Source organism: Mycena indigotica (genome assembly GCF_014461135.1).
Source record: "Mycena indigotica strain 171206Taipei chromosome Unknown Mind.scaff0001, whole genome shotgun sequence".
Taxonomy (NCBI): domain Eukaryota; kingdom Fungi; phylum Basidiomycota; class Agaricomycetes; order Agaricales; family Mycenaceae; genus Mycena; species Mycena indigotica.
In genome coordinates, this window is record NW_023503000.1 from 4,353,496 (window position 1) to 4,377,374 (window position 23,879).

Genomic DNA, 23,879 nt, shown 5'->3' on the forward strand with positions numbered 1-23,879 from the left:
GCTTCGCGTCAGGAACGAGTTCGATAGCGTGGTCCCAAGCCCTCCGCTCTGGTAATGTGTCGAAGGACTCCTTGTCAAAGACGTCTTGGAACTCCTTGGCCCAGTCCGGAATTTCCGAAGGCGGGGGGGCCGAGTTACGGGCGAAGGCCTCTGCAAGGCGTTGGGACACGGTGCTCCCGGCGCGAATCTCCTCGATTGGGCGAAAGGAGGTGTAGAAGATGTGGTCGCCGTCTTCAAGATGCTCGTCATCGTCGAGATCTGGTGAGGGACTCGGAGGGTCCGAAGTAGCTCCGAGTTCGTCGTCAGCATCGTCTGGACCGGCAATATCGATAGCGCAAACAGTGGGGAAGGCGCCCGAGAGCAAACACGATTTGAGGAGTCGTAGGCGCCGAACCTCAGCGCGCTCAGTCCGTTCCTCGTCGCGGCAAGTGGAGCAGCTTCGGGGGCAGCGACTCATTTTCACCTCTTTCGTTTCCCAGTTGATCTCAGGGTTGTGTTTCTTGAGCCACGAGTATCCGAGTATCAAATCCTGTTTCCCAAGGTGGGTTACAGCCAGCTGAACGCGTTTGGAGTGTCCGTTGTACCGTAGAACGAGCACCCGTAGAGGGGGGCAATTTAACAAATGTCTAGCTAAAGCTAGCAGAAAACTTGTCAAAAAAGCCAGCTATAAGCAGGCTAGCAATAGTTAGTGACATTTGACAAATGCTAGCACTTAATTTTGAAATAATGACTTAATTGAATATTGATATTGATAATATGACTAATAGGCACTATATATGGTACTTTTAACTCCTTTTCTTCAGGCCGATGACCCGGTATGTAGTGAATAAGGCTAAAACCCAATTAGGACTAAAATGATGTAACTTGATGTAGTGATTGGAATCATTGATGGCAATCAAAAATCGTTCCACATGGATGACTTTGCCTTACTGCCATCAATTACATAATGATAAGCTACCTAATAAGGTCAATAGTAATTAAATAAAGTATTAAAAACATAGTCACAAAAGTGACACTTTCAGCCTCTGAGCAAAGCTACCAGATTTGACAAGTTGTTCACTAGCAATAGCTAGCTACACTTGTCAACAAACTCCACCTATGGCTCGAACGAGGTCCGCGATTTGGCGAATAGACCCAGCATCATTGGGGGTACCGTCGACATTGTAGACCGGTATGGGTACTGAGAGATTTCGGACTAGCACGTTGTTTCGGTTGACGTATTCCGTGTCGATAAAGTCCGAAGTGGCTCCGCAGTCTACCAGACCCGAGAGGGAGAGCTTGAGCGTGTTCGCAGTGGACTCAAGTTCCAGAGGAAGGTGGAGCGAGTTAACCCCAGGAGCGGCAGAGATGGTATAGCTGCCAGGTAGCTTTTTCTCCCAGGCAAGTCGGCGAATCCGAACGGGGGCTTCGGAGGGGGCAGAGGGTGCGTCTTTCGTTTCAGGCTCGTTGTAGGGCAAGGGAGTTGATTCATCATACAAACAAGTGAAACAATTCATAGACGCGAACGAGGGCACACCAGTCACTCGTCGCGGGGGACAAAATCCTCTGCCGGAGCCTCCGAATGCGCCTCCGCTAAGGCCGCGGTATCGGACAACCGCACAAGCAGCTCTCCCAGCATCTCGTCGCCAAGTTGCTGGATTACCTCGTCGAGGATGTCCACATGGCGAACATCGGCGGGGGAGCGGACAATCCCGAGCCAAGTGATTGGGGTCGCCACATCTGAAGCAGGCTCGACGAGGGGCGCCCCCGAGCCCTAGTATGATCCAACTCCATAGGGACGGGAGCCGGAGGTACCGGGACGGGGGCGCGGGCCGCGGGTGGCGCAGGTGCGGCCACCGGGAGGATGGGGAACGGAGTTGCCGAACGGGCAATAGGGAATGCGCCACGCGGAGCCCCCGAAGGCGTCCGCGGGGTGGTCCCTTTGATGAGCTTCGCCCGCACCAAGGCTTCGTATTGGCGGAAAGCCCGAGTGCGCCAGCCCAGATAGTCACGGAGGTCTGGGGGGTCGTTCGAAGAGGTGATGCCGTTGTTGATCAAGGGGTCAAGTCCGTGGCGGTACTTGGTTACCTTAACCAACGCGTCTTCGAATCCGGCGAGGTCCATTAGGTCCTCGAAGTCGTCGGTGTATCCGTAGACGTCCCGCGTTCCCATATGATAACCCGCGCTTTCCAACTTGGCAAGCGCGAGGTCTTGCTCGTTCTCCTCAACGAACCGAAGGCGAAACTCGGAGAGGAATAGGTTCCACCGAGGGAAGGGGAACGGGGTTTTGCTTCCATGACGCTCTGCCCACTGTTGGGCAGGTCCCTCCGCCATATAGGACATGGCGTAGCGGACGGCCTTTTCTTCGCTCGGCTCTCCGTTGACCACGAAGGCCTCCAGGGCAAGCCGGGCGTAAGTCTTGACCGCGTATAGGAAGGCGCGGCCGTGTTTGCGATCTCCGTTAAACGCAAACGGGGGGTTTGGCCGTAAGACCAGTTTTGAGGCGACAGTAATGTCACCAAATAACGCATCCGCGTCGGGGCATTCGGAGATCGCAGGCGGTTCGGGGAGCTGCCAAAGGTGGTGCGGCAGCGGAAGCCTGGGAAGCAAGGTGGGTGAGGATATTGGTGAGGTTGTCTAGTTTCGCCTCAAGTGCGCGTCCATGTGCGGCGTCAGCGTCCGGAGCAGCTCCGGTAGACATAGCGGGCGTAAAGACGACAAGAGCAGAGGAGGAGGGGGTCAAGTGGCAGGGGCGGTGACGAGGGGGCACGGACTCGTACTCCGAGCCTGAATCAGCGCCAAACCTGGCAATCTTGACCGGTTAATCCCGTAGAGAGTTTCTTCTGCTGTAAGGGCAACCCTGGAGACTCCGACGAAAGCCTAGCAGGGGAGGATCCAAAGCGTGAATAAAAGCTACGGAAATACACGGAGGGACCGACCTAGCAGGGGAGGATCCAAAGAGAAGAAACTCTAAGGGTCCGCCTGCTAGGGCGCCAACTATATACTGGTCGTCCGTAACTGCCGACGTAGAGCGCAGAAGGCCTGAGCGGCGTCGCAGGCTCTGTCCCAAGGTGATCGTTGGGAGGGTCTTGACGGATCGGTGATTGTGCGGGCGAAGGAGGCCGTAGACGATGGTCGGGGTGGGTCGGAGCGTCCGAGGGGGCGCCGGTCGGATGTGCCTCGGATGTGCTCGGTCGGTCCAAAGGAGGCCGAAGCAGGGGTTCCCCTGACAGCATCATTGAAATCAGTTCTTTGTGCTGCTCAAAAAGGAATGCAAAAAGGGGCAATTTCAAGTGATCTTTTTGTTTTTACACAAAGGTGACCTTTTTATATAAACAGAAAGAAGCATTGAAAGCCCATCTTTTAAATGGTCTTTCATGACCAGGGAAAGGTCAGCTTTCTTTCTGTCTGAAACGCAAGCAAAAAGTCGTTGTTTTGATATCTGTTTTCCTGCAATTAAAATTCAGTATTTCTTTCATGGAGAAATGTATATAAAAATGTGTAAAATTAATTCATGTTTTTACTGGGAAAGAAAATTTTCAATTTGCCATATGAATCCCCACAGGTCCTTTCAAGTATTGGTTTGGTCACTGTCGGTTGCTGTTGCGATCACTTTTACATGTGATTGCATGTATGGGAAGCTAACAAATCTGCACCTCTTGGCTGGGTCCCACTATGAAACAATGTGACAGTGTGTGTGTGACAAATGTCCAAAAGTTTTTACTCTTTGATAGTACATGTCCAATCCTTAGAACATGTCACATATTGTTGTCAGGGGAAGCCCCCTTTCGGCCCCTCGGACTCAGACACGTCCGATTCCGGTCCGACTCCCGTTCCGACTCCGGTCTGGCCCTCCATCTCGCCCGCACAATCACCGATCCGTCAACGCCCTCCCAACGGTCGCCCTGGGACCTTGCCTGCGACACCGCCCAAGCCTTCTGTGCCCGACAGCGGCAGCTACAGACAAGCAGTATATAGTCAGCTACCCAGCAGGTGGACCCTCAGAGTTTCTTCTCTTTGGATCCTCCCCTGCTAGGACCTTGATCTCAGGCCTCCGGGGTTGCCCTTACAATTGTCACAAATCAAAGTGCATCAGTACTCATAGGTAGGCATAGTCTTAGATCTCCCTTTGACTTTTTAGGTGAGCTCAGGAGGTTGGCAGCAAGCAAAGTGAGCAGCTGACTGACAGAGCAGATCTAAGCCAGAGTGGTGAATTATATTCTCTATCATGATTCATCTTTCCTACATATATTTATAAGCAAGCATGCTTGAATATCAGGTTTATCAGGTTAAGTAGTGTTTTGCTGATATCCTGGAACTACATTCCAGGTTTTGAGCCCCACTATTTTCTAAAAAGGGGAGTTTACTTTCAGAAATATTTGTTATAATTTTACAATATTACCTATTATTGCTTGGTTGAACATTGACCAATCTGTAACACTGACAAGCCAGATCACTGACAAAAATACACATAAAGCAAAACAAGGTCTCAGTCTCAGGCGCAGGCGCCAGATCTGGCCCTTGTTTTATCAGAGTTTTGAAAATAGTCCTATTTTCCTCACATTATTTCTCAAAAATTACGTCCTCCTTTGGGGACTATTTTTGTCTAAAGCCCACTATAACAGAACCCATGGCCAATTTAAATTAGCACAGGTGCCAACTAAAGGATTATCTTTGCTTAGAAAAATATTATAACAGATTTTTGTAGCTCAATCTTTTCACGTCACCTCCATATGCCACCGGTGGTAGTCTAACAGTGTCTCGACTCGGACGACTTCGCACGCAGATATCCTTTATGGACACTCATTGTGAAACTCGCAGCGGATCCATATTATTAACAGGCAGGCACAACCAAGAGACATATAGCTAGCCCCAGCGCGTCTTCCCTTCCCGTTCCTTGTCCTTCTCTCGCGCGTAGGGGTGGTACCGTTCCCTGTCCGTTTGCGACGGCTTGCCACTCGTGAACTGGATTTGCGTTCGCTTCCCAGGTGCTTGCGCCGCCTTTTTGTGTTTCGGCCCGCTTTTTTTGCACTTCCGCTGCGAGTGGGATATTCAGCAATTGAGAGTAAAGGGCGGGAAAACGACATGCCGATCTTCTCCGCATCCCATCCTTCTTCCCCGCCGATATTGCCTAGGTCCCACAGCTCTGACGGGAAATTTGTCGCACGTTCGTCGGCGGCAACGAACTCGACAAGCTTAGCATAGAGATGCGGATTTCGAAAGGCACGGCTCCCCATGAGCGAGTCGTTGAAGTGCTTTGGCGGGTCAGCGTGTTTGAGCGCATGGAATTGGGCGAGCTTTGCCTGGAGGAAGTTAAGAAATGGGAAAGGGTAGAACATCAAAATAATGAAACGGAAGCGGAGTGAGGAAAAGAAGTGAGGCGCAAACTGAAGAAGAATTGCGCACCTCCATCGCTGGATCACACGGTCCGTCTGGCGCAGGTGGGATCCCCCAATCCACTAGGCCGGGTATTGGCGCGGGTCGAAGCAGCTCGCGAATACGTGTCAGCTCGTCAAATCGGGACACCGAGCTGGATGATGCGTCGGTGTTGGGCTTGGTATCGCTGGAGGGGTTGTCGTCAGCAGTGGGGGTGTTTCTGGGAGTCGATGATGTTGACAACGGTGGAGCTGGCTTCTGGGGCGAGCCGCTGGTGCTAGCCCTGGGGTGGGCCTTATGTGTCGTCGGCGGGCGCTTTATGACGAGCTGCGACTTGAGCTTGCGTGTCGCTGTCGCGGTAAAATCAGCTCCGAGTCTGAGCAAAGCCGACGAAAAAAGTGTGTCAACGCACCGTCACCGCCTCCCTTAACCTGCGCGCGTGTGGCCGTGTCCTAGCCGAGACGAAAACGGTGCGAGCGGAGGGAAATGGGTGCGGGCAGGGTGCGGAGAATCCTCACATGTATTGGTCCATTCCGATGTGGTGGGCTGGATCTCGTCGTGGGCTCCGTGTCAGAGTCATCGCCGTAGGCTGCGAGTCCTGCATATATCTGAGCAACTGAAAAAGGGTAAGAGGCTGAGGAAGCCCACCAGGGAGCATAGCCTTTGGTGTTGTGGTGAGGGAGGAAAGAAGCAGCTTCTACTATTAGTCAGCACTTCCTTCGAATCTGAACCCAAAGGCGTAGGGAGGACCCTAGCCTCCGGAAGAGCTACTGATCGGCATCGAAGTCAATATGTACCACAAACTAGATAGAACTGGCCGGGATACTAGATTTAGTTGGACTGCAACAACATTTATTCGAGGTTATAATTATATCTCTACCAATAATTCGAAAATAACAGTGACTGCCCAACATACTCCACATCGCCCACCGTGTACACCCCGATGTCCTCCAGGCATTTCATGTCTGACCGTCTCACAACAGTGCGAGGGACTTCAGATTCAGACACCACTCCGTCTCGCTCTCTTCTGATATCGAGGATAATGTCGTTCAGGCTTTCGAAGGTATAGCCAGAGTAGGAAATAGTGCCGACATCACGACCGTTGATGTTCGCAGCTGGTACAGCAGATAGAAGAGAAAAATTCCATAAGGTCGGCATGGACTCGGAGCCAGAGAATTCGGCTGTGAGGCGGTAGGAGAAGAGCGTCGGGACAGAAACGGCGTGGGTGGACTCAGGAAGGTGATACTGTGCCTCTACTGGAGCGCGCCAGATTTCGAGTTGCCGCGCCGAAACGACATTGGCGGGCGGGCAAACGTACATCACTACCTTGTAGCTGGCTGTCCTCAGTGGGTCACGATATAGCGCAAGTGATTGTATGCCCGGCTGGGCAATATATTGCTCCGAAAACAAAGGCGAGGGATGGTCGACAGCGATCAAATCTTCTGCCCGCAACGACCCCCGCAGAGGATCCAGAGAATTCCAAGTGAGCGATGTCAGCGAGTAGAGGTCTAGGCGGGAGACACCATCTGATTCCGACAGGAAGCTGGTGCAAAGCAAGCCGGGCAGTATTTCGAAACTGATTTGTGCTTCAACCATAGAGCATGGAAGACCAACGATGGCGAAGGCGAACGATTTCCAGCCTATCAATAAAAGCCTATGGTGCGGTTTCTCTTCCCAGTTGGTCAAAAAAGCCAAGCATTCGCCTCCCAAGTTCATTTGGGAGTCTGCTTTCGTTATGCATGATGCAAGCAGGGCCGGGAAATTTAGTGTCAATAGCTGTTCTGTTCCTCCAGCGGAAAGATCGATTTTCTCCAACCTGGCGATATACTGATCGCTCTGCCAGGCTAATCCGGGGCCACTGCTAAAGGAGTCTTATTTCGTAACTAGGGCGAGTTCTGAAGATGAATCCACTCACACGCCTGGCTGGTACCTGAATGAAAGCGCATATGCTAAGCTGTCCCATGCATGCGTCAAAAAGTCCGTTGCAAGAGCGAACGAGGGGTCGCCCTCTGCTTCAAACGATGCAAGACAGCGTGTAGTCGATAACTCGTAAATCCGCTCCTTTGTACCGTCAGAGCCCCACCAGTTGACTCTGGCGTACTTTTCACCGCCAAGCAGCCAGACGGTCTCCGGATAGCCGAGATGTGGGTCAATGGGAATCGATATTTGCTGCCGCCGCTTTGGAAGCTCGGAGTAGGCTGGCGACCAACTTGTGGGACCCACAACAAGTCGTTTTACCTCGTCGATCAGAGTGAAGGTATCGGAGCTGTCGAGTACATCTTGGGTGATGTTATAGAGGATGTTCCGTGCAAAGAGTTGACGGAGTAACCGGATCCAGAGCTGTTTGCTAAGCGCCAGCGAACGACAACGTTGATTGATCTGAAATGGAATATCATCAGTATATATGCACTAAGGAGAGGACTACCACGAACTATAGTGAATAAGAGCACGGTGTATATGTCGCAAGAGGCGAGAATTTCCCCCTATGACATGGTCGTTCAAATCAAGAAACATCATATGCATCACGCGAAATGAGTCACATTTCGAGTCAGGACTCAGTAAGCCCCGGGCAATAGCAGGCTAATATAACGCCGCCAGAATTATCCCATGGACTCACAGGCGTTTGAGGGTTATAAAAAGATAATCTTCGATATCGAGCACATCAGGAGGACTTTCCTGATATGGATAGCTTAGTCACCGTACCTCGTTTTCTTCCGGCCCTTTTTTGTGAGGCTCGGTCTTGAGCCTCCTGTGTTTCGTTCCAGCCATGCCGTCTGCAGAACGACCAGCGTCGCCAGTCGATAAGGACGACAAGGGCGGGAAAAAGTCTGGCTCGTCATCGTCGAAGAGTGCGTGGCCACGCCGTTTTGCTTTTTTCTCTCCTCACATTTTTTCTTCGCAGCGAAGGACCTTTCCCACGTTCCATGCAAGTTCTTCAAGGTCGGCTCGTGCACTGCAGGCTCTTCTTGCCCCTTCTCGCACAGCGCTGCGGAGCCAGGCGCCCACAAAGATGTCTGTGCTTGGTTCGTCAAGGGCAACTGCAAGTTTGGCCACAAGTGTGCGTTAGCGCATATCTTGCCGGGTCAGAGCATGTCGATGGACCGGAAAAACAAGAAGGCGGCTCAGATTGCTGCTGGGGCGACCAAAGGCGCTGGTGGAGGGGAGGCCAAGTCAGGGAGAGGAAACAACCGACGAGACACTGGTGGAAGCAAGCTCCTTGCTGTTGGTGGTGGTGGTGGCCGTGGAAGACCCCCAATGAGTATGCCATTGAAAGCAAGCATCTCGCCGTCGGTTCCAGCTCCCCCTCTCAAGGACACCGACTTTGCGGCGCTTGACGAGACAGCACCCCTTCCAAATGCCCCAGCCCGGAACAAGTCTCCGTCACCAACACTTCCTGTTTCGGCTCCTCGTCGGCCAAGTGCGAGTACTTCCCCAGGGAAAGACTTCGGCCCCATTGGCTCTCCACCGACCTCTCCTTCCCGTAACCCCTCCGGAACTCCACCCACAAACGGCATGTTATCGACATCGCCTTTCTCTGCCCCCGGATCTTCCTCTGTTTTCCTCAACTATCCTGATCGTAACAAGGGTATTGCAGCCAGTCTTGGCGCTGGGCCTGCTGGCTGGGGCAACGCTACATCAGGTTCTCCACTCCGTAGCTCCCTCCTATCCGATGAGCTTGCTATCCCTCGTCGTAAACGAGAAGATTCCAATGAAGATCTCGAGGACTTCATTCCTGGCTCCCTCACCGACTTGCTCACTCCAGAAGAGCGCAATCGGCGAATGTCGCGAACCAACTCTGGCCAATCCCCTGGTTTAAGCACCTCTCCTCGTGGCGGAATTGGCGTCCCGCTTGCTCCTCCCCCTGTCACTGGCCATCGCTATTCCCGTTCAGTGCCCGCACCATCCCTACTTGGTGGAGACCTTAAGTCTATTTGGTCGAATGACCAGTCCGCCAACTTGTCAACGTCGTACTCCTCGGCCACTTCTGGCCTCGACCACCCCGTTGGTACTCCCTCGTCATTCGTGGACTCCAATATCCGTGGTCTTTCGCCAAGCAATGCGAGTGGCGCCTTTTTACCCGGAATACACCACTATATCGCACAGAACAAGCAACAACAACATGGTGGCGCGCTATCATCGAATGCAGCACTAACAAATGGACCGCCAGGCCTAGCTGCATATCTCCAAAGTGGGCCCACTGGCCCACGAGACCTCAACGCGAACGACAAGGCTTACATTCGCCCTAATCCCTTCGACCTTACCCAGCAACCATCCGCATTGACCTCTAATCTCTCTGCGCGGCTTGGTGCAAACAACAATGTCGCTAACACCACTCTCGGGGCTGATGCTCTTTCTCCTGCCTCGCGGGCACTACAGGCGCATGCCCCTGGTCAAAGTCTTCCTCAAGGTCTCGCTGCTGGTTATTCGCGGATACACGCATTACCACCAGTTGGGAGTGTCAGCAGCGGCGTAGGAAGCCCGTTGGGTGTCGGCAGCCCAAACGGCATTGCGATGGGGCACAACGGCAATGGCACCGGACTGCAAATGCGCGATTGGGCATCGATGTCCGCTGGAAGCGCCAGCTTTGGGGGAAGTCCTGCGCCAATCAGTCTTCTTGGTGGTCGTGGTGTACCGCCGGGTCTTTCCTCGCCGACAAACGCCGTGCCCTCCAAGCCGAATGTCAACGCTAGTGCGAGTGGGCTTGATGCGATGTTTGCCAAGCTGTCGTATTCCGCTGCTGCAAATAAGAGCAGCGTGCCCAGCCATCCGCCTGGGATACCCAACCTACCTCCTGTTGCTCCGACGCATCCCCCCGGTATCCAGCGCGCTGGCGCTGGCGGAGGAGACGACGACGACCTCTTCGACTTCCACGAGTAACGAACGAACTCCCGCATTAAACCATTCACGAATGTTCCATCCCATCTTTCTTATTTACTGACTTGTTTGTCTGAACCCAAAATCTGTTGTGCCTCTCTCAATGTGTTTGTGAAACCCACTAGTACTTGCTTTCCTATTTCCGTTTGCCACTCCCCCCATTGTTGAAGTACATACATACATACCTATCTATCTATTCTAGCAGCTAGCTTATACCTGCATGCAGGGTCAGAAAAAGTAGGAAGTCGAAGGGGAGGTGTAATATAGTAACACTTGACAACAGCGCGGTAAACCTTTGGGTGACAGAATGGCCTTTGATGATGAGTCGTGGTGACCATGAGGCTCAGACGAGGTAGCCTCCTGCTCTCAACCACCAAGTTGCGCATTTCCCCCGCATTTCGGAGACTTGCAAACAATAATCTGGATATCACAGAATGCCGCCTACTGCTAGCGACAAGCCAACGGTCATGAATGTTTATGGTATACATATGCCTGTATATTAATGAAATATATGATGACATACTCTCGCAGGGGGGATTGGAGGGGCAGGTGGTGCCGGTGGTCAGAGTGGCGGTCGTGGTGGAGCGGGTCAAGGTGCCCAAATTCATGTTGCAGGAGATATGTGAGTGTTCCATTCTCTCAACATAATTGGATTATTATCTCACCAAATCAGAATCTATGGGGACGCAGATAAAGCAGGTAGTTGTCTTCATCCTTGCTCTTACTAAAGATTTCAAACATTATTCAGACAAAGACCTCCTCACATGGATCTCCCCTCTCAATTTTGCTCCCCAGCAGCAAAAGATATTTGAAGGTTGCCATCCAGGCACCGATGAATGGATTCTGCAGCACCCAGATTTTATCAAGTGGAGCTCAGGCTCTGGCCAACATCTTTGGTGTCATGGCATTGGTAAGCATCTTTTCTCTAGCCTGCTTTTTGAGTCTAATCACTAATAAACAGCTGGTGTGGGGAAAACTGTTCTCATGTCAATTAATCTCATATTTATGTTTTATATGAACTGATCATATATTTTCATTAGGTCCAAAGTGGTAGAGCATCTGATGCAGGCCCATAAGGATAATGAAACAGTTGGCATAGCATATGCCTATCTCAACTACAAAGATACTGCAGGTCAAACCCTCAACAAGCTCCTTGGGTCTTTGTGCAGACAGTTAATCAAATACAATAGTATTGAAGATGCAAGATATATATATAATCCTCACAAGAAGCAGGACACTTGTATCACTCTAAATGAGTTGGATCAACTGAGTACTACTCTTATCTCTCATTTGAAGACTGTGTATATTCTGGTTGATGCATTAGATGAATATCCAGCAACTCCACGTAGCATACTCCTTCAACAACTTCTGAAGATTGGAAAACTTGCAAGTGTCAATTTAATGATTACTTGTCAATCATATCTATCTATACCTCCTGATGGTGCTTTTACAATCTTGAAGGTTCAGCTTAATAGAGAGGATGTCAGACATTATGTCCATGATCAAATAAAGCTACATCAGCATCTTTCAGAAATGATTGAGAGAGATCCATTGTTGCAGGAGCAAATAGATATTCATATTGTCTCCAGAGGAACTGAAAGTGGCATGTGAGTAAATAATATGAATATAATGTGTATTAAACAATAGAGATAATAGGTTCCTGCTTGTCAAACTCCAAATGGAACAACTTTTCTTAGCAACATCACCAGGCAATATCAAAAATATACTCAAAGGTGTTCCTAATACAGTGAAGGATAGTTATATACAAATCATTAGTAAGATCAAAGAACAACCCCCAGAACACTATCAGCTAGCACTTCTTGCTCTTGCCTGGATCATATATTCTGAAAGACCATTGAAAGTTTTGGAACTACAGATAGCTCTTGCAATCAGTACAAAAACAGTCCTTCCAACTGAGGACTCTATTACTCCAATAAGCATGCTTATTGACATATGTCATGGGGTCTTAGATGTGGATAAGCAGACAAATGTAGTGCAGCTTATGCATCATACGGCACAAGAATTCATACAACAAATTCTTGCTAGAGAGTTTCCTGATATCCAGACTAAGATTACAAAAGCTTTGATATCATATTTAATGATCATCAAAGACCATCTTCACCTGGAATATTATTGGGATGAAAACTCTGATCCTCCTCACTGGAGAGTCAATCCAGGCTTTGCACTTATAGACTACTGTCAATATTTTCCCTTGCATATCAAGGGCAAACCAGATACGCTGATGGCAGAGCAGATTGTAGAGTGCCTACAGTGTCTATCTGTCAATCAACCATTATACACCAGATGGTCTTTGCAGTCTTGGAAACTTATTGCAAAATATGATATCACAGCCTTGACAATTGCAGCTGGGACAAATATGGTTGACATCACAACATATCTTGTGACTAGGAAGCAATGCCAACCTGGGGTTGAATTAATGCTTGCTGCACTTCTTGGGCATTTAGATGTAGTTGAACTCCTGCTTCAATACCAGAAGGCCGATACTATCTATGATCAGCCTTGGCAGAACTCAAATATCTCCTACCACACAGTTCTTGAGGCTTCTATCTCAAGTTTTATAGAGGAGTCTGACATTGATCCTAAGTTGGTTGATTTACAGTTGGTTAATCAGAAGTGGGAAATAATCAGAACTCTTCTAAGATCAGGAGATACAGCTCTAGTCAACCAAGTGACAGATGGATATGGCACAGCACTAAATCTTGCTGCATTGGAAGGGAACAACAAAGTGGTTCAACTACTTCTAAACCATGGTGCCAATGTGAATCTAGTTGCTGGCTGGTATGGCACCCCACTTCGAGCAGCCTCACACAGAGGCCATTACAATACTGTGCAGCTTCTTCTCCAGTCCAAAGCCAAGATCGATCTGGTTGTAGACTGGCATGGGACAGCACTGCAGGCTGCTGCAGAGAACGGACATACAGACATTGTGCAGCTTCTCTTAAACACAAAGGCAAACCCAAACCTGGTCGCAGGCCGCTATGGCACAGCCCTCCATGCAGCTGCACTGAATGAGCACATAGACATTGTGCAGCTGCTTTTAAACCTTGGTGCAGATGCCAATCTTGTTGCTGGTAGAAATGGGACAGCATATGAAGCTGTTTTATCAGAATATGGCCAGCAACACCCTATTGTTGTTTTATTGCATGAAGCTCAAGCTAAAAAAGCCTCACAATCCAGTTTTCTTTCCAAACTATTCTCATGGAAGTAACTTAGTAAGTAGGTAGTTCATGTGACAACAATTATATGCTATGGTTTTTGTGATGATTTGTTTGTGAGTTTAATAAGTTGGTGGAGGCTGATGTAAAGAGAAACCTGAGGTCAAGTTCCAAATCATGATATTGCTGCATATAGTGTCACTAGTCCACTCCGATTTACAGTCCATCCCAATGCCATTCCGATTCTGCACAAACCGTGCACCGATCCACTGAACAAACCGACCTGGCCTTCTCCTCCGCGTCCACCGCAAAGACCAGTGGGGGAACCTCTTCGCCCTCGTCCCCCACGTTGACGAGGACGACTTTGTCCTTTGGAGATACGCCCGGCGCTGTCCGACGCAGCACGTCCTTCGCGGTCTGCACCAGCTGCAGAGTGCCCAGGCCGAGTTGGTGCTGCCCCATCCATGGACCTTGATGGAAGGTAATGCGACACAGGCTCTCCATTACTTCGAGTTCCTGAACGAGGTCCTGATCCGAATAAATAAAACCGAATGAAGATAGGACTTTTTTTTGAGCGCACCGGCGTTACATTCTGGACGTCTATATCGGGAATTTCTTCCAGAACAGAGAAGAATTGAAGCACTAAGCGGCACAGGTGAGTGTGTGTGATTGTGTGATTCAAGAAAGTGCTGAAGTACCCAAGATGCTCCTCGGAAAATTCTTGAAAAAGTTGCAGCGAAAGGCCCTCAGTTTCGTAGCGTAGTTCTTCAAATCTGATATGATCATCTCCAGTCGCAATCCATCGTCGCCACTGACTTCTCTCCACTCGCCATATAGCCCCAGGCGCTCCACGTTAGGACAGCATCGAACCAAAGAGAAGGCGCGAAAGTGGAGGTTGAGTGTCTGAATCGACTTGAAGGTGTGGTCGTGGAGGATATCAGAGAGCGAATGTGGTGGCTGAGACATCGGATAGCGGAAACACCGGAGCGGCCCTTGTGAGCCTATTGGTGAGACCGTGAGCGTATGGAGGAGCGGGAACGACGCGAGACAGGCAGCGAATTCGGGAAGAGCGGGTTCACATGGAAGGTCGAAGTCCGCTGTGCTGTTGGTGTGGGTGAGGTTAGCAGGAAAAGGCGAGGGTTAGCTTAGCAAGACTCACCGAACATGCGGCCCAATATCAGGATGTAGCGCCATTCTTCCAGACCAAATCCCCCTGCCCGACCAGTCCATCCTAACGTGCTGAACCGCGAGCTTCAAACACAAGCCCCGCAGTCGACCACAAGTTTGCGCCAACGCCAGAAGCGCCTTCGTACGACCGTACTGCTGTCTTGACTCGAAAAAGACTCCATAATGGGAAGACGGCGATGGGTCCCGCTCCAGGTGAGAGACAACTTCAAGAAGAAGTTCGTCTGTCAGCGCCAACAAGCCACTCGAAGGCGAGGGTGTTGTCGTCCGACTCTTCGCCCGCGCCATGGTGGTTCTGGTGCAAGGAGGGGCCCCTTACTTCTCCGTGTTTTTCATTCGCAATCCAGGGCCGCTTAGAGATGATCGACCACGCGTCCACAAACGATGGCTCCAAACGCCCGCGACGGCGGTGATGCAAATTTCGGCATTGGATAACGCATAGAATGCGCGCCGTCGCAATCCGTGTCACCAACGTAGACGCGTCGAATTCCAGCAACTCGCGGCAAGCAACCCAGGGGCTGGTGGTTGCTCTTGTTTGACCCGGTTATGGTAATGTCTCGGTGCTTCGGATGGCTGATCCGTAACGAGCGCTATTCGTGGTCAGAGCATTTTACTCAGCCCGACGCTTGCGCGGAAGGTTTTTTGCGAACAAGTTTTCGTTTATGGGGAGGCTAGCACACAGCCTGAGGACTCAGAAGAAAACCTGAGCATTTTTCTAAATTTTAATGAGGGTGATAATGGGTGCAAAAATGGTTTTATTAATCACAAAAAAAGTTTAAAAAATGTCAGCTAAATAGGAAATAATAATAATAGCCTAGGTCCCACGAAATGTAAACAGAAAAATGCTTCTCAGATTGTAGTATAAAAAGGGTGCCTATGTGGGGAAAATGGAGCATATCTGGGCATAAGAGGCTTTTTTTCTACAATGTGGATTCCTTTTTGTTTCTCATAAGATTGTTGTTCTACTTATCATATCTTTTTTAATCCATTTTGCCCAACAAATGAAGGTGTCTCTTCCTTAGCTCATTATTACCTTAATTCAATATTAAAAAAAATCTTCCAGTTTTTTTTCAATTCCTCAGGGTGAAAACTACATCATTCCCTACCTCTACACTTTTCAAACTCTCAATTCGGCTGGCATGTCTCTTCCGAAAAGACCAGCAAAAAGATTCTCCACTGCCCGTGTTGCCATATCCAGTCGTGTCTCAAACGTCGCACTACCGATATGTGGGACAATGACGCATCTACAGGTATAATGAGCGTCGTATGATAAGGAGGCAAGTACAAACCTGGGTTCCTTCACCAGGGGGTGGTCCTCCGTTATCAGTGGCTCTCCCTCGACGACATCCAGCCCTGCACCCCATATCCAGTTCTCTTTCAGCGCCTTGGCCAAGGCGTCAGAGTCCACAACCGATCCCCGACTTTCGTGACGTATTAGCTTGAGCTGAAAGCTTGCATATGCGCCTACCTGGTGTTGACAAGCAAACTGAGCGGCTTCATCTTGCGTAAGAACGCCTCGTCAACGAGATGATACGTCCCAGCCCCGCCTGGTGTCAAGACAAACAATATGTCACTCTCTCGGGCCAGTCGGTCCACATCCACGCGCTCCAACGCCTGCAGCCGGTGTCGAGTTTTGAGTTCCTCGTCACGCACGGAAGAGTTTGAGGAAGCCGGGTTTCCGGTATACAGTGCATGCGTGACCCCAAACCCCACCAGACGGGCGAGCGTGGCTTGGGCAATCCTGCCAAAACCCAGAAACCCGGCCGTGCGTGTCGGAGACGACAGCGTCGTGCTCAGTTGGGGCCCACAAAGTTTGAACGGCGACCATGCAAAGTTTGGCCGAGCCCACTGCCGAGCGTCAGGATGTGGCGAGCAAGATGCGGCTCCGTACATCTCCGTTTTTCACAGTCGAGTAAACGTTGTTGTCGTTCCGCCCTGCCATGAGCGCCAGCATGATGGTTATATCCGCGACTGTAGACATAAGTTCAAGGGGGCGTTGAGTGGCATTGCCAGCTGACCGGCTTCGGTGAGGACGTCGGGTGTGTATCCAACGCGAATGTTGTGGCGGGCCATGAGCGGAAGATCAATGTGTTCTGGATAGAGGTCAAAGCCTGAGAAGCCGAGAAAAGAGCATACCATATCCCACAGACATCGTGGATACGACCTTCAGTCCCGGGCCAGCTGGTGGATTGAGCGATAGCCACCACAAATTCAGGACCCACCTGCCCGCACAAACTCCTCGTCAACCTTGGGCGCTGTTAGCCTCGCCCGCACCAAAGCGCAGACATACCTTATCCCCCAGAAGCACAATGACCCCTGCAGCACCCGGAATGTTCTCCAAGAGCCATGGTCGCGGGCATGACCGATCTTCTGACCACACAACAAGATCGATATCCGCTTGTTGTGCCAGCAAGGGCATTGCCGGGCCCAGACTCCTGCAGACAACGACCTTGGGTTTCGCTTCCCTGAGAGGCGACATATCAGATAGGCGCGGCGGAAGGTGGATGAAGCAATATCCACATGGTGGTTAAAGGGAAAAGACGGAAGCCGCCGGACCGCATGATCCGCCACACTGCTGACATTTTCTTTGAGTACTAAGCCTCAGTACTTAAATTGCAAGGGATCAGATCCAGTAGCATGAAAGTAGTAGTTATACAAGCTCAAGTTATATATGTGAGGCTCCAGGCCTCATAATCTGTACAGCCCTACTCAAGGATTCAAGAGTGCCAGACTGCCAGTGGAAACCTGTTCACCTTGGCCAAAAAGTCCAGGCTTATCAGACTGAGCCATGTTTCTCCTGCACTTGTCCAAGTTGTCCCCTTGGGTATTTTGTGTGCACAGCATTTCACACACTCAGGGATATTCATACCTACCAGATGCTCTTCCTGAGGACTACAATGCTTTCCACAGTGTGTCAGAACTCACTGGCCCTTGTGGAAAGCTGTGAAGGGCACAAAGCCAAGCACAATGGTTGGCAAGTAGATGCTCATGTTGCTTACATAACTTGTGCCTGGGAGAACTCTACTACTGACAATGAAGGCAGCTCAGAATCTGTATGGGCCAGTATGGCACCCCTTCTCAAGGATTCAAAGTTGGGCATCATAACTTGAATCTGGGGTCCCAACTCATTTACATCCATGAACTCATCCAGCGAAAGTTTTAGGTGGTGACACTGGTGAGCATTGGGATTTTCTCGGTCTTCTTAGATTTAGCTGCCCACCAATAAGCATGTGTGAGTCGAAGAAACTGTAACTTGACGGCACATACCCGCTCTCTCTTCCACAATTCTCTCTGCCGCTTCCCAGCAGCCATGCGCCACATACAACCGGCCCTTGGGGAAGTACCGCGAGCGAGGCGGGGCGAGGGCAATGAAGCGGGGATCGTCGCAAACCGGCGGCAAGCGGCGCGCGTGCTGCACGACTGCGACCGACGATATCTGGAGCAAAATTTTGAGCTGCGGAAGCGTCGCAAAGACGCTCTCCCGCCAGGACTCCTCCGGCGCCACGTGCTCGGCAAAAAAGCAGAGGTGGGTCAGCCGCGTGAACCGGGCGAGCGTCCCAGTCGGCACCCTCTCCGAAGTGAGGTCCAGATGCGTGAGCGTGGCAGTAAGCGCGCGGGACGGGAAGTTGAAGGATGTTGCGAAATAGTCTTCTTTCCCACCTACAGACAGCCGAGAGAGTTTGCGGGCGTTAATGAGTCCCAAAACGGATGAATCCAAGACGCATTCCGACATTCCCAGCTCGGAAATGCGAGTGCAGGCGGTCAGCAGCGTCGATAGCTCCAGCACCGTGATGTTGGCCACGTAGAGAGTATGGACATGGCGCGCAAAGCGCATAGTTTGTAGTTGGGCGAGGTCCACCGTCCGCTTAAAAGGGAAAACCGCGGGCTTGAGCTTGAGCTCCGCATCGTGAGTGTGCCACTTGGTTCTGTAGACGACGAGGCGGCGGTATATGATGGGCTCGACCCTAAAAGAAGCCTTCAAAACAGAAAAGATCCAGTAGCCCGAGTGCTCACCATTCTCGCACGCGCTTGGCCACAAACGAAAGTCTCAATCCATCCTGCAAGTCATCTTCCGCCACCATTTCAAATATTACTCGTTCCAGCTCAGTCGGGAGGTCTGGAAGGTTTGTTGCACTGTCCATTGCGGGAATATTAGTTCTTAAAGAATAAATTTGTGGTTTGGTGGTCGTGGGCAAGCAATGAAAGGTCACATGACCGATCCTCCCTTCCACACAAGGATTCCAAATTAAAGAAAACTGGTGCATTTTTAAAATTTTGGATGAGGGTAATAATGGGCCAAAAATAGCCATGTTTATTGGTTGGAAAGGGGAGTTGAAAAAGTCGAGTGGATAGGAGAAATCTATGAAGACAAACAGCTTCCCAGATTGAAGCAAAAAAAAGTCACCTGTAGGGTGAAAAATGGAACTTTTTTGATCATAAGGAGCCTTTTTGTATTAGGAGAGTTGGGTTGTTCTGCCCTTTTTTGACCAGTTATTACCCTCATTTAAAAAAAAATTAAAGATCTTCCAGGACCAGTTTTCTTTGGGGTGATATTGGACAACAAGTTACAAGATGAATCTGGTGTCCTTTCATGCCACAGAAAGATTTTTTGGGAACAAATAGACAACATTATAATACATCATACCACAACACAACAAGATCTAGGTCAATCCTCAACTCCCCAAAAACTTGAAATCAGTAACCAACAATTCCCTTCTTCGGACTCGCCACTGTCTTCTGAATGAATTTCTTCCCGCACTTCTCACAAACCCGGTTCCCGTCGCTATCTTGCTTTCCCAGTACATGTTGATGGTCACTCTTCGACGGAGAGCTCGACGTTACAGTCCGCACCGACACCAAACTTGCCGAGGAAGAAGAGGCGTCGAGCGGGAAGGTAGCGTGGCGCTCCAGTGGTTTTGCCCGCGGCGGATACGTGATGGGCTCCATCTCACTCGAGCGCCAAACCGGCGATGGCTCCAGCCTCAGATGACTGTATCCGTTATACGGCGTCCGTGGCCTGGTCGGCGACATCACATTCGCTTCCCGTTCCTTCCCTTTGCGCGATGTCTGCCCATATTGAGGTGAGTCAGCCAGGTTTCTGATGCCCAGGGACATGGGCGACAGAACATCATCCGGATAAACGCCGTCAACAAGCGTTTGGTCCGTTTGTTCACGAAATGACGCGCCGCGGAGGACTGTGGAAGTGTGATGCTTCCGCCTCGTCCGCACTCTCTGGTCGCACCAAGTCATAACCGTCATCCTCGATATCAGTGTCCGAGTCTTGTCTTCTCAGAGAGGGCCTTGGAGTCGATGGGTCATTGTTGACAGACCTATCAGGTGTGGCGGGGACACTGTTGGGCAGCGGAATATGACGAGCTGACCTCCCAGTGGATGGCGTTGCAGCGCTTGACGGTGGCCCTATACTTGGCGGACTGTTCGCCATAATAATTTGTCGACGCAGTGCAGCACCAGGCGTGCTCGGAGTGCTTTCAGGTAGCGGAATCTGGCGGGCCCTACTTCCAGAAGACGCACTGGTCACCGAAAACTGACGCTCAGACTGCAGATCATTCTCGGTGGCCGCCACACTCGGTGGAAGCGGAATGCGCGCAACACGGCTTGTCGCTGAGCTGGAAATCGTGATCGCTTCGGAGCGAATCGAGGGAGCTGGGGTGGCAGTTACGCGATATTCCGACGGAGTTGGACTGCCTGGCTGTGCCTGTCGAGTTTCGCGCACCCACAAGCTGACAGCACTCTCCTCTGGGTCCTCTAATGCCTGCGAGATGCTCCTCTGGCTTGAGTGCGCGACCGAGCCGGCAGGAGTATGACGAGACGGAGGCGGGCTCGGAGCAGGCGATGCGCCAGACCGAGCCCGTGATAATGACGGCGCAGAGGGCGGTCGGGGAGTGGATGCTAGAGACCCAATGGGACGCAAAGGTCGCGAGGCGGGTCCGATGGGAATAGGTAAATTCCGACCACTGACTATGTGAAAGGTTCAATCTGAATGTCCATAGCAAGCAGTAGAAAGACTCACACAGCGCTTTCAAATAGTTCAGGAATCGTGCCCCAAGCCATGCGAACGATTGCTTTTTATGTGCGTATCCGGTCGCATAACTTGTGCACTTTAGTCCAGAACTGCACTTATTGATTTAGACTCACAAGATCGACGCTTTGAGAAGGCTCTCCGGCAATCGTACCAACACGTTTTGTTGCGTGAGTTCTGTTGGATGTCAATGGGACAATTATGATGTTCGAGGAACAGACCGGGGAACTCTCGCTCGAAGAACTTCTGTTTCACGAGATCTGCTCGTTTTTCGTCGTCGTCCTCCTCAAGTTTCCTTGCCTCTGAGGAAGACATTGAATCAGCCAACGAAACTAAGACCAGACAGCAATACTCACTTGCTTCGTCGTCAGCAGCGATCGCGGTTTGCAATTCTCTACCATAGTCATTCATGATTGGGACCGTTTCCTGTATACGTTGACCCCATGCATCGGCTCCAATGGAATCTTTGAGGATAAGGTGTGGGTCCGGTCTAAACTCTTCGATCACCCTGGGTCCCAAAGTAGGTACCTGGTTCGCCAGGTGGACTAGTGGGTCCCTGAATCGAGTCGATGTCCGTTCAGGATTATCATTCTTGAATTTCCAGAATTCATATCGTAGCAGTGCCATTGCACCATTGTTTTTCAACGCATCCTGGAATGTCTAATCAGGAAGAAGAAGAATGGGAGACAGTACTCTCACCAATGCTGCCAGAATTAGCGGAAGAAGAGCACGACAGTCGTCTGCGTCTGCCAGCTGTCGCGTTGTCACCACCCGTTTCATGAACTCGTTCGACAGACTTCCGAGTAAGAAGTTATGTCGATGATCAGTAAATGTCTTGATTGCGTCGCGAAACATGTCTTCGTCGGTGATTCGGGACTCGGCACCACGACTATCAGGTGGTCCGGGCATTTGCGAAGGTGGTGCGCCAATTCCCCCGCGACGAGACGGGGGATTGTATACGGGCAACGCGGCTGCTGGAAGAGGAGGCCGGTCCTCGGGGATGAGCGGTAAATACGTCGTCACGAAGTACAAGTCGCCGTCAAGATCGCTAAAGGTGTTTGAGTGGCAAAAAAGATAAAGGTTGTCGAATATACCCTCCACTCATCCGGGCAGCTTGGCTGGTCCGACCACCGGCAGGAAAAACTGGCCAAATGTTAGTCCAGAGTACTCCGAAATGCAAAAGCGATATACCAATCGCATTGACTATGTGGGACAGCTGTGGGACATTGACGCCCTCAAGAACAACATAGCCTGGAGTATAATTAGCAATAGCAGTAGCTAACGATGATGAATACTTGCCGTCTGCATCGTAGGCGGGATTGCGCAAGAAAGCCAGGGAGCCAACTTGAGGACCGCCACGATTCGGCAAGTTGATGTAAACCTGCCCGTCTTGGAGAATTCCATAAGGGTCAACCACACCGAAGAGATAGTATGAACGCTGTTGACTGGTTATCACTGGCCGCAATGGGGATGGAGACGACATGCAGGGGCAATAATGTTCAACTTGTTTCGCAAGCTGTCGTAGGCACTTTTCTGGAATCGGTGTAGAAGAATGGCCAGATAAGGCTCATCCATATCGTGCCCAGCAAGCAGCATTTCGTAAACTAAACCGTACTTTGTCAAACAATGAACGTGGAATTAGCCAGCACTCACTTTCCTGAACGAGTCCATTAGATGGTTCGTCCGAATCCAACTCCCCATTGACATAGTGAAGAGCCCGTTCTCGACTGGTCGTCATCTCCCCGATGCTTTGGAGTTGAAGCTGGAGCATCTCCTCAATCACCTGGAGAGATATGCCTCGGGTGAGCATCAGTATGATGAACTGCTTGTTGACGCGAGCGACTCTTGGTGTTCGAGAAATACTCTGTATCTCCAGCACATCCAGGCCGCCTGTGTACTTGAGCATTGAAGGTCGGTAAGCGACCTTCTTGCCAGTCCCGCATTGCCGGTCAAAATGTGTGTCAGGGATGCGTGTAACGGTGCCTTTGTAGCCTCCATGACGAATTTGAAATACTGAATAGCTCAGCAAGAGAAGTCAATCGGCCACGGGGAACACACCTGAGGTCTCTGACGGTATTTGAAGAAAAGCGATCACTTCGAGCGCAAATGAATCGCGGATAAGCCCAGATCCGTCGCTCGTCAGAGAACCGTCATCGGCAGTAATATCTTGTAGCATGTGCGTTTCTTGAGGCAAGATCTGGATTGAGAGCGTCAGTGACTCAACAGCGTCGACCGTAGAACGAACCTCAAGAGACTCGGCGGTCGAGGAGAATGATAAACCCAGCCGGGCCGCATACTTTCCGTATCCGCCCCGTCGATACACATCAAAGAGTCCCTCCCCAAAGAACCGTTTGAGAGTGTTGACTGACCAGTCTGGTCCCTCTTGAAAGTACAGTATGTGTCCATTCTTGACGTTGTTTTCGGTAAAGCCAAAGAAGGTATATCTTGAAGATCATTAAGAAAATAATGTGTAACTTCTGGGGTCGATAACGTACTCTTCACCCTGAGCATTGTATAGCTTTTCCTTTCGGTTCAACCAACTCTCGATTTGCTTGTCATTCTTGGCCTTGAACAACACGGTCATGAACCGTCGGGAGTCCTTCACTGCACGCGTCGCGCGCGACTCATGGCCGTAATATTCTTCAATGTCACCTGGGATTGGGGGATCGTCCCGCAAGTCAATGGAAAAGCGCAAAAATGTGGTCCGTTGCTTTTTTAGTGTCTGTGGCGGTAGCATTCGGGGGTATAAGTGCGAGGATGGTGTCAATAGTAAGGATAGAGTGAGCAGAGGTGAAGCTCAAGTAAAGCTATCGTCCGCCAGCAAAGTGGGAGACGTCAAGATTGCGGTCACACTTCAGGCAAAGTGGTTGTCACACAGCTTCATGTCGCTCTTGACGCCTGATGCTTCCAGGACCTCCTGAAGATGGACCGCTAATTCTGTTGGCCCACAGCCAACAATAGTATTGACTTTGACTTTGGGAACACGAACCTCATTAACAAGTGCCTTCAGATATTAACCTGGCTGTTCAAGTTCAGATAACAGTTCAGGCATTCGGACGACTCGAAGGCACAATGAGGGCACAATTTGTAGTTTTTGGCGTGGACGATTCACTCGGGTCTTTGAGATTGCTTGGAGAGTTTTCCGTCTTGTTTTCAGGACCTTCAGAATCCAAATCTTCAGATTTGCCTCCGTTAATTGGATCACCGTCTATTCCGACTCCCGAGTCATGCAAATACCGGCGGATCAA

The 23,879-nt window shown here is 50.6% G+C and overlaps 6 protein-coding genes across 6 annotated transcripts; 1 reads left to right on the top strand and 5 right to left on the bottom strand.

Annotated features, from left to right (window-relative positions):
• Nucleotides 1-4,845: 4,845 nt before the first annotated feature.
• On the bottom strand, nt 4,846-6,046 carry MIND_00120500 (HCNGP-domain-containing protein; the record flags this gene model as incomplete). Its single annotated transcript, XM_037358141.1, has 6 exons — nt 6,004-6,046; nt 5,874-5,953; nt 5,768-5,807; nt 5,386-5,705; nt 5,012-5,282; nt 4,846-4,970 (listed from the first exon to the last, which is right to left on the bottom strand). Exons 1-6 carry the CDS (start codon nt 6,011-6,013, stop codon nt 4,846-4,848), a joined length of 846 nt encoding a protein of 281 aa, XP_037226051.1. The 5' UTR covers nt 6,014-6,046.
• Nucleotides 6,047-8,122: 2,076 nt separating this feature from the next.
• On the top strand, nt 8,123-10,233 carry MIND_00120600 (uncharacterized protein; the record flags this gene model as incomplete). The annotated part of the gene is made up of 2 exons (XM_037358142.1): nt 8,123-8,204; nt 8,258-10,233. 2 exons carry the CDS (start codon nt 8,123-8,125, stop codon nt 10,231-10,233), a joined length of 2,058 nt encoding a protein of 685 aa, XP_037226052.1.
• Nucleotides 10,234-13,622: 3,389 nt separating this feature from the next.
• On the bottom strand, nt 13,623-14,879 carry MIND_00120700 (uncharacterized protein; the record flags this gene model as incomplete). Its single annotated transcript, XM_037358143.1, has 5 exons — nt 13,623-13,934; nt 13,987-14,048; nt 14,105-14,171; nt 14,223-14,508; nt 14,566-14,879. 5 exons carry the CDS (start codon nt 14,877-14,879, stop codon nt 13,623-13,625), a joined length of 1,041 nt encoding a protein of 346 aa, XP_037226053.1.
• An 829-nt stretch (nt 14,880-15,708) lies between these two features.
• Nucleotides 15,709-17,070, bottom strand: MIND_00120800 (uncharacterized protein; the record flags this gene model as incomplete). Its single annotated transcript, XM_037358144.1, has 8 exons — nt 15,709-15,835; nt 15,881-16,012; nt 16,060-16,439; nt 16,483-16,562; nt 16,610-16,684; nt 16,728-16,772; nt 16,814-16,838; nt 16,882-17,070. The coding sequence occupies 8 exons, from the start codon at nt 17,068-17,070 to the stop codon at nt 15,709-15,711; spliced, it is 1,053 nt and encodes a 350-aa protein (XP_037226054.1).
• Nucleotides 17,071-17,750: 680 nt separating this feature from the next.
• On the bottom strand, nt 17,751-18,778 carry MIND_00120900 (uncharacterized protein; the record flags this gene model as incomplete). The annotated part of the gene is made up of 3 exons (XM_037358145.1): nt 18,606-18,778; nt 17,859-18,556; nt 17,751-17,803 (listed from the first exon to the last, which is right to left on the bottom strand). Exons 1-3 carry the CDS (start codon nt 18,731-18,733, stop codon nt 17,751-17,753), a joined length of 879 nt encoding a protein of 292 aa, XP_037226055.1. The 5' UTR covers nt 18,734-18,778.
• Nucleotides 18,779-19,761: 983 nt separating this feature from the next.
• Nucleotides 19,762-23,368, bottom strand: MIND_00121000 (RNA-dependent RNA polymerase; the record flags this gene model as incomplete). Its single annotated transcript, XM_037358146.1, has 14 exons — nt 19,762-20,570; nt 20,623-20,702; nt 20,748-20,808; nt 20,853-20,933; nt 20,988-21,282; nt 21,331-21,679; nt 21,726-21,774; nt 21,823-21,882; nt 21,931-22,086; nt 22,161-22,235; nt 22,285-22,644; nt 22,690-22,828; nt 22,877-23,075; nt 23,127-23,368. 14 exons carry the CDS (start codon nt 23,366-23,368, stop codon nt 19,762-19,764), a joined length of 2,955 nt encoding a protein of 984 aa, XP_037226056.1.
• Nucleotides 23,369-23,879: the final 511 nt, after the last annotated feature.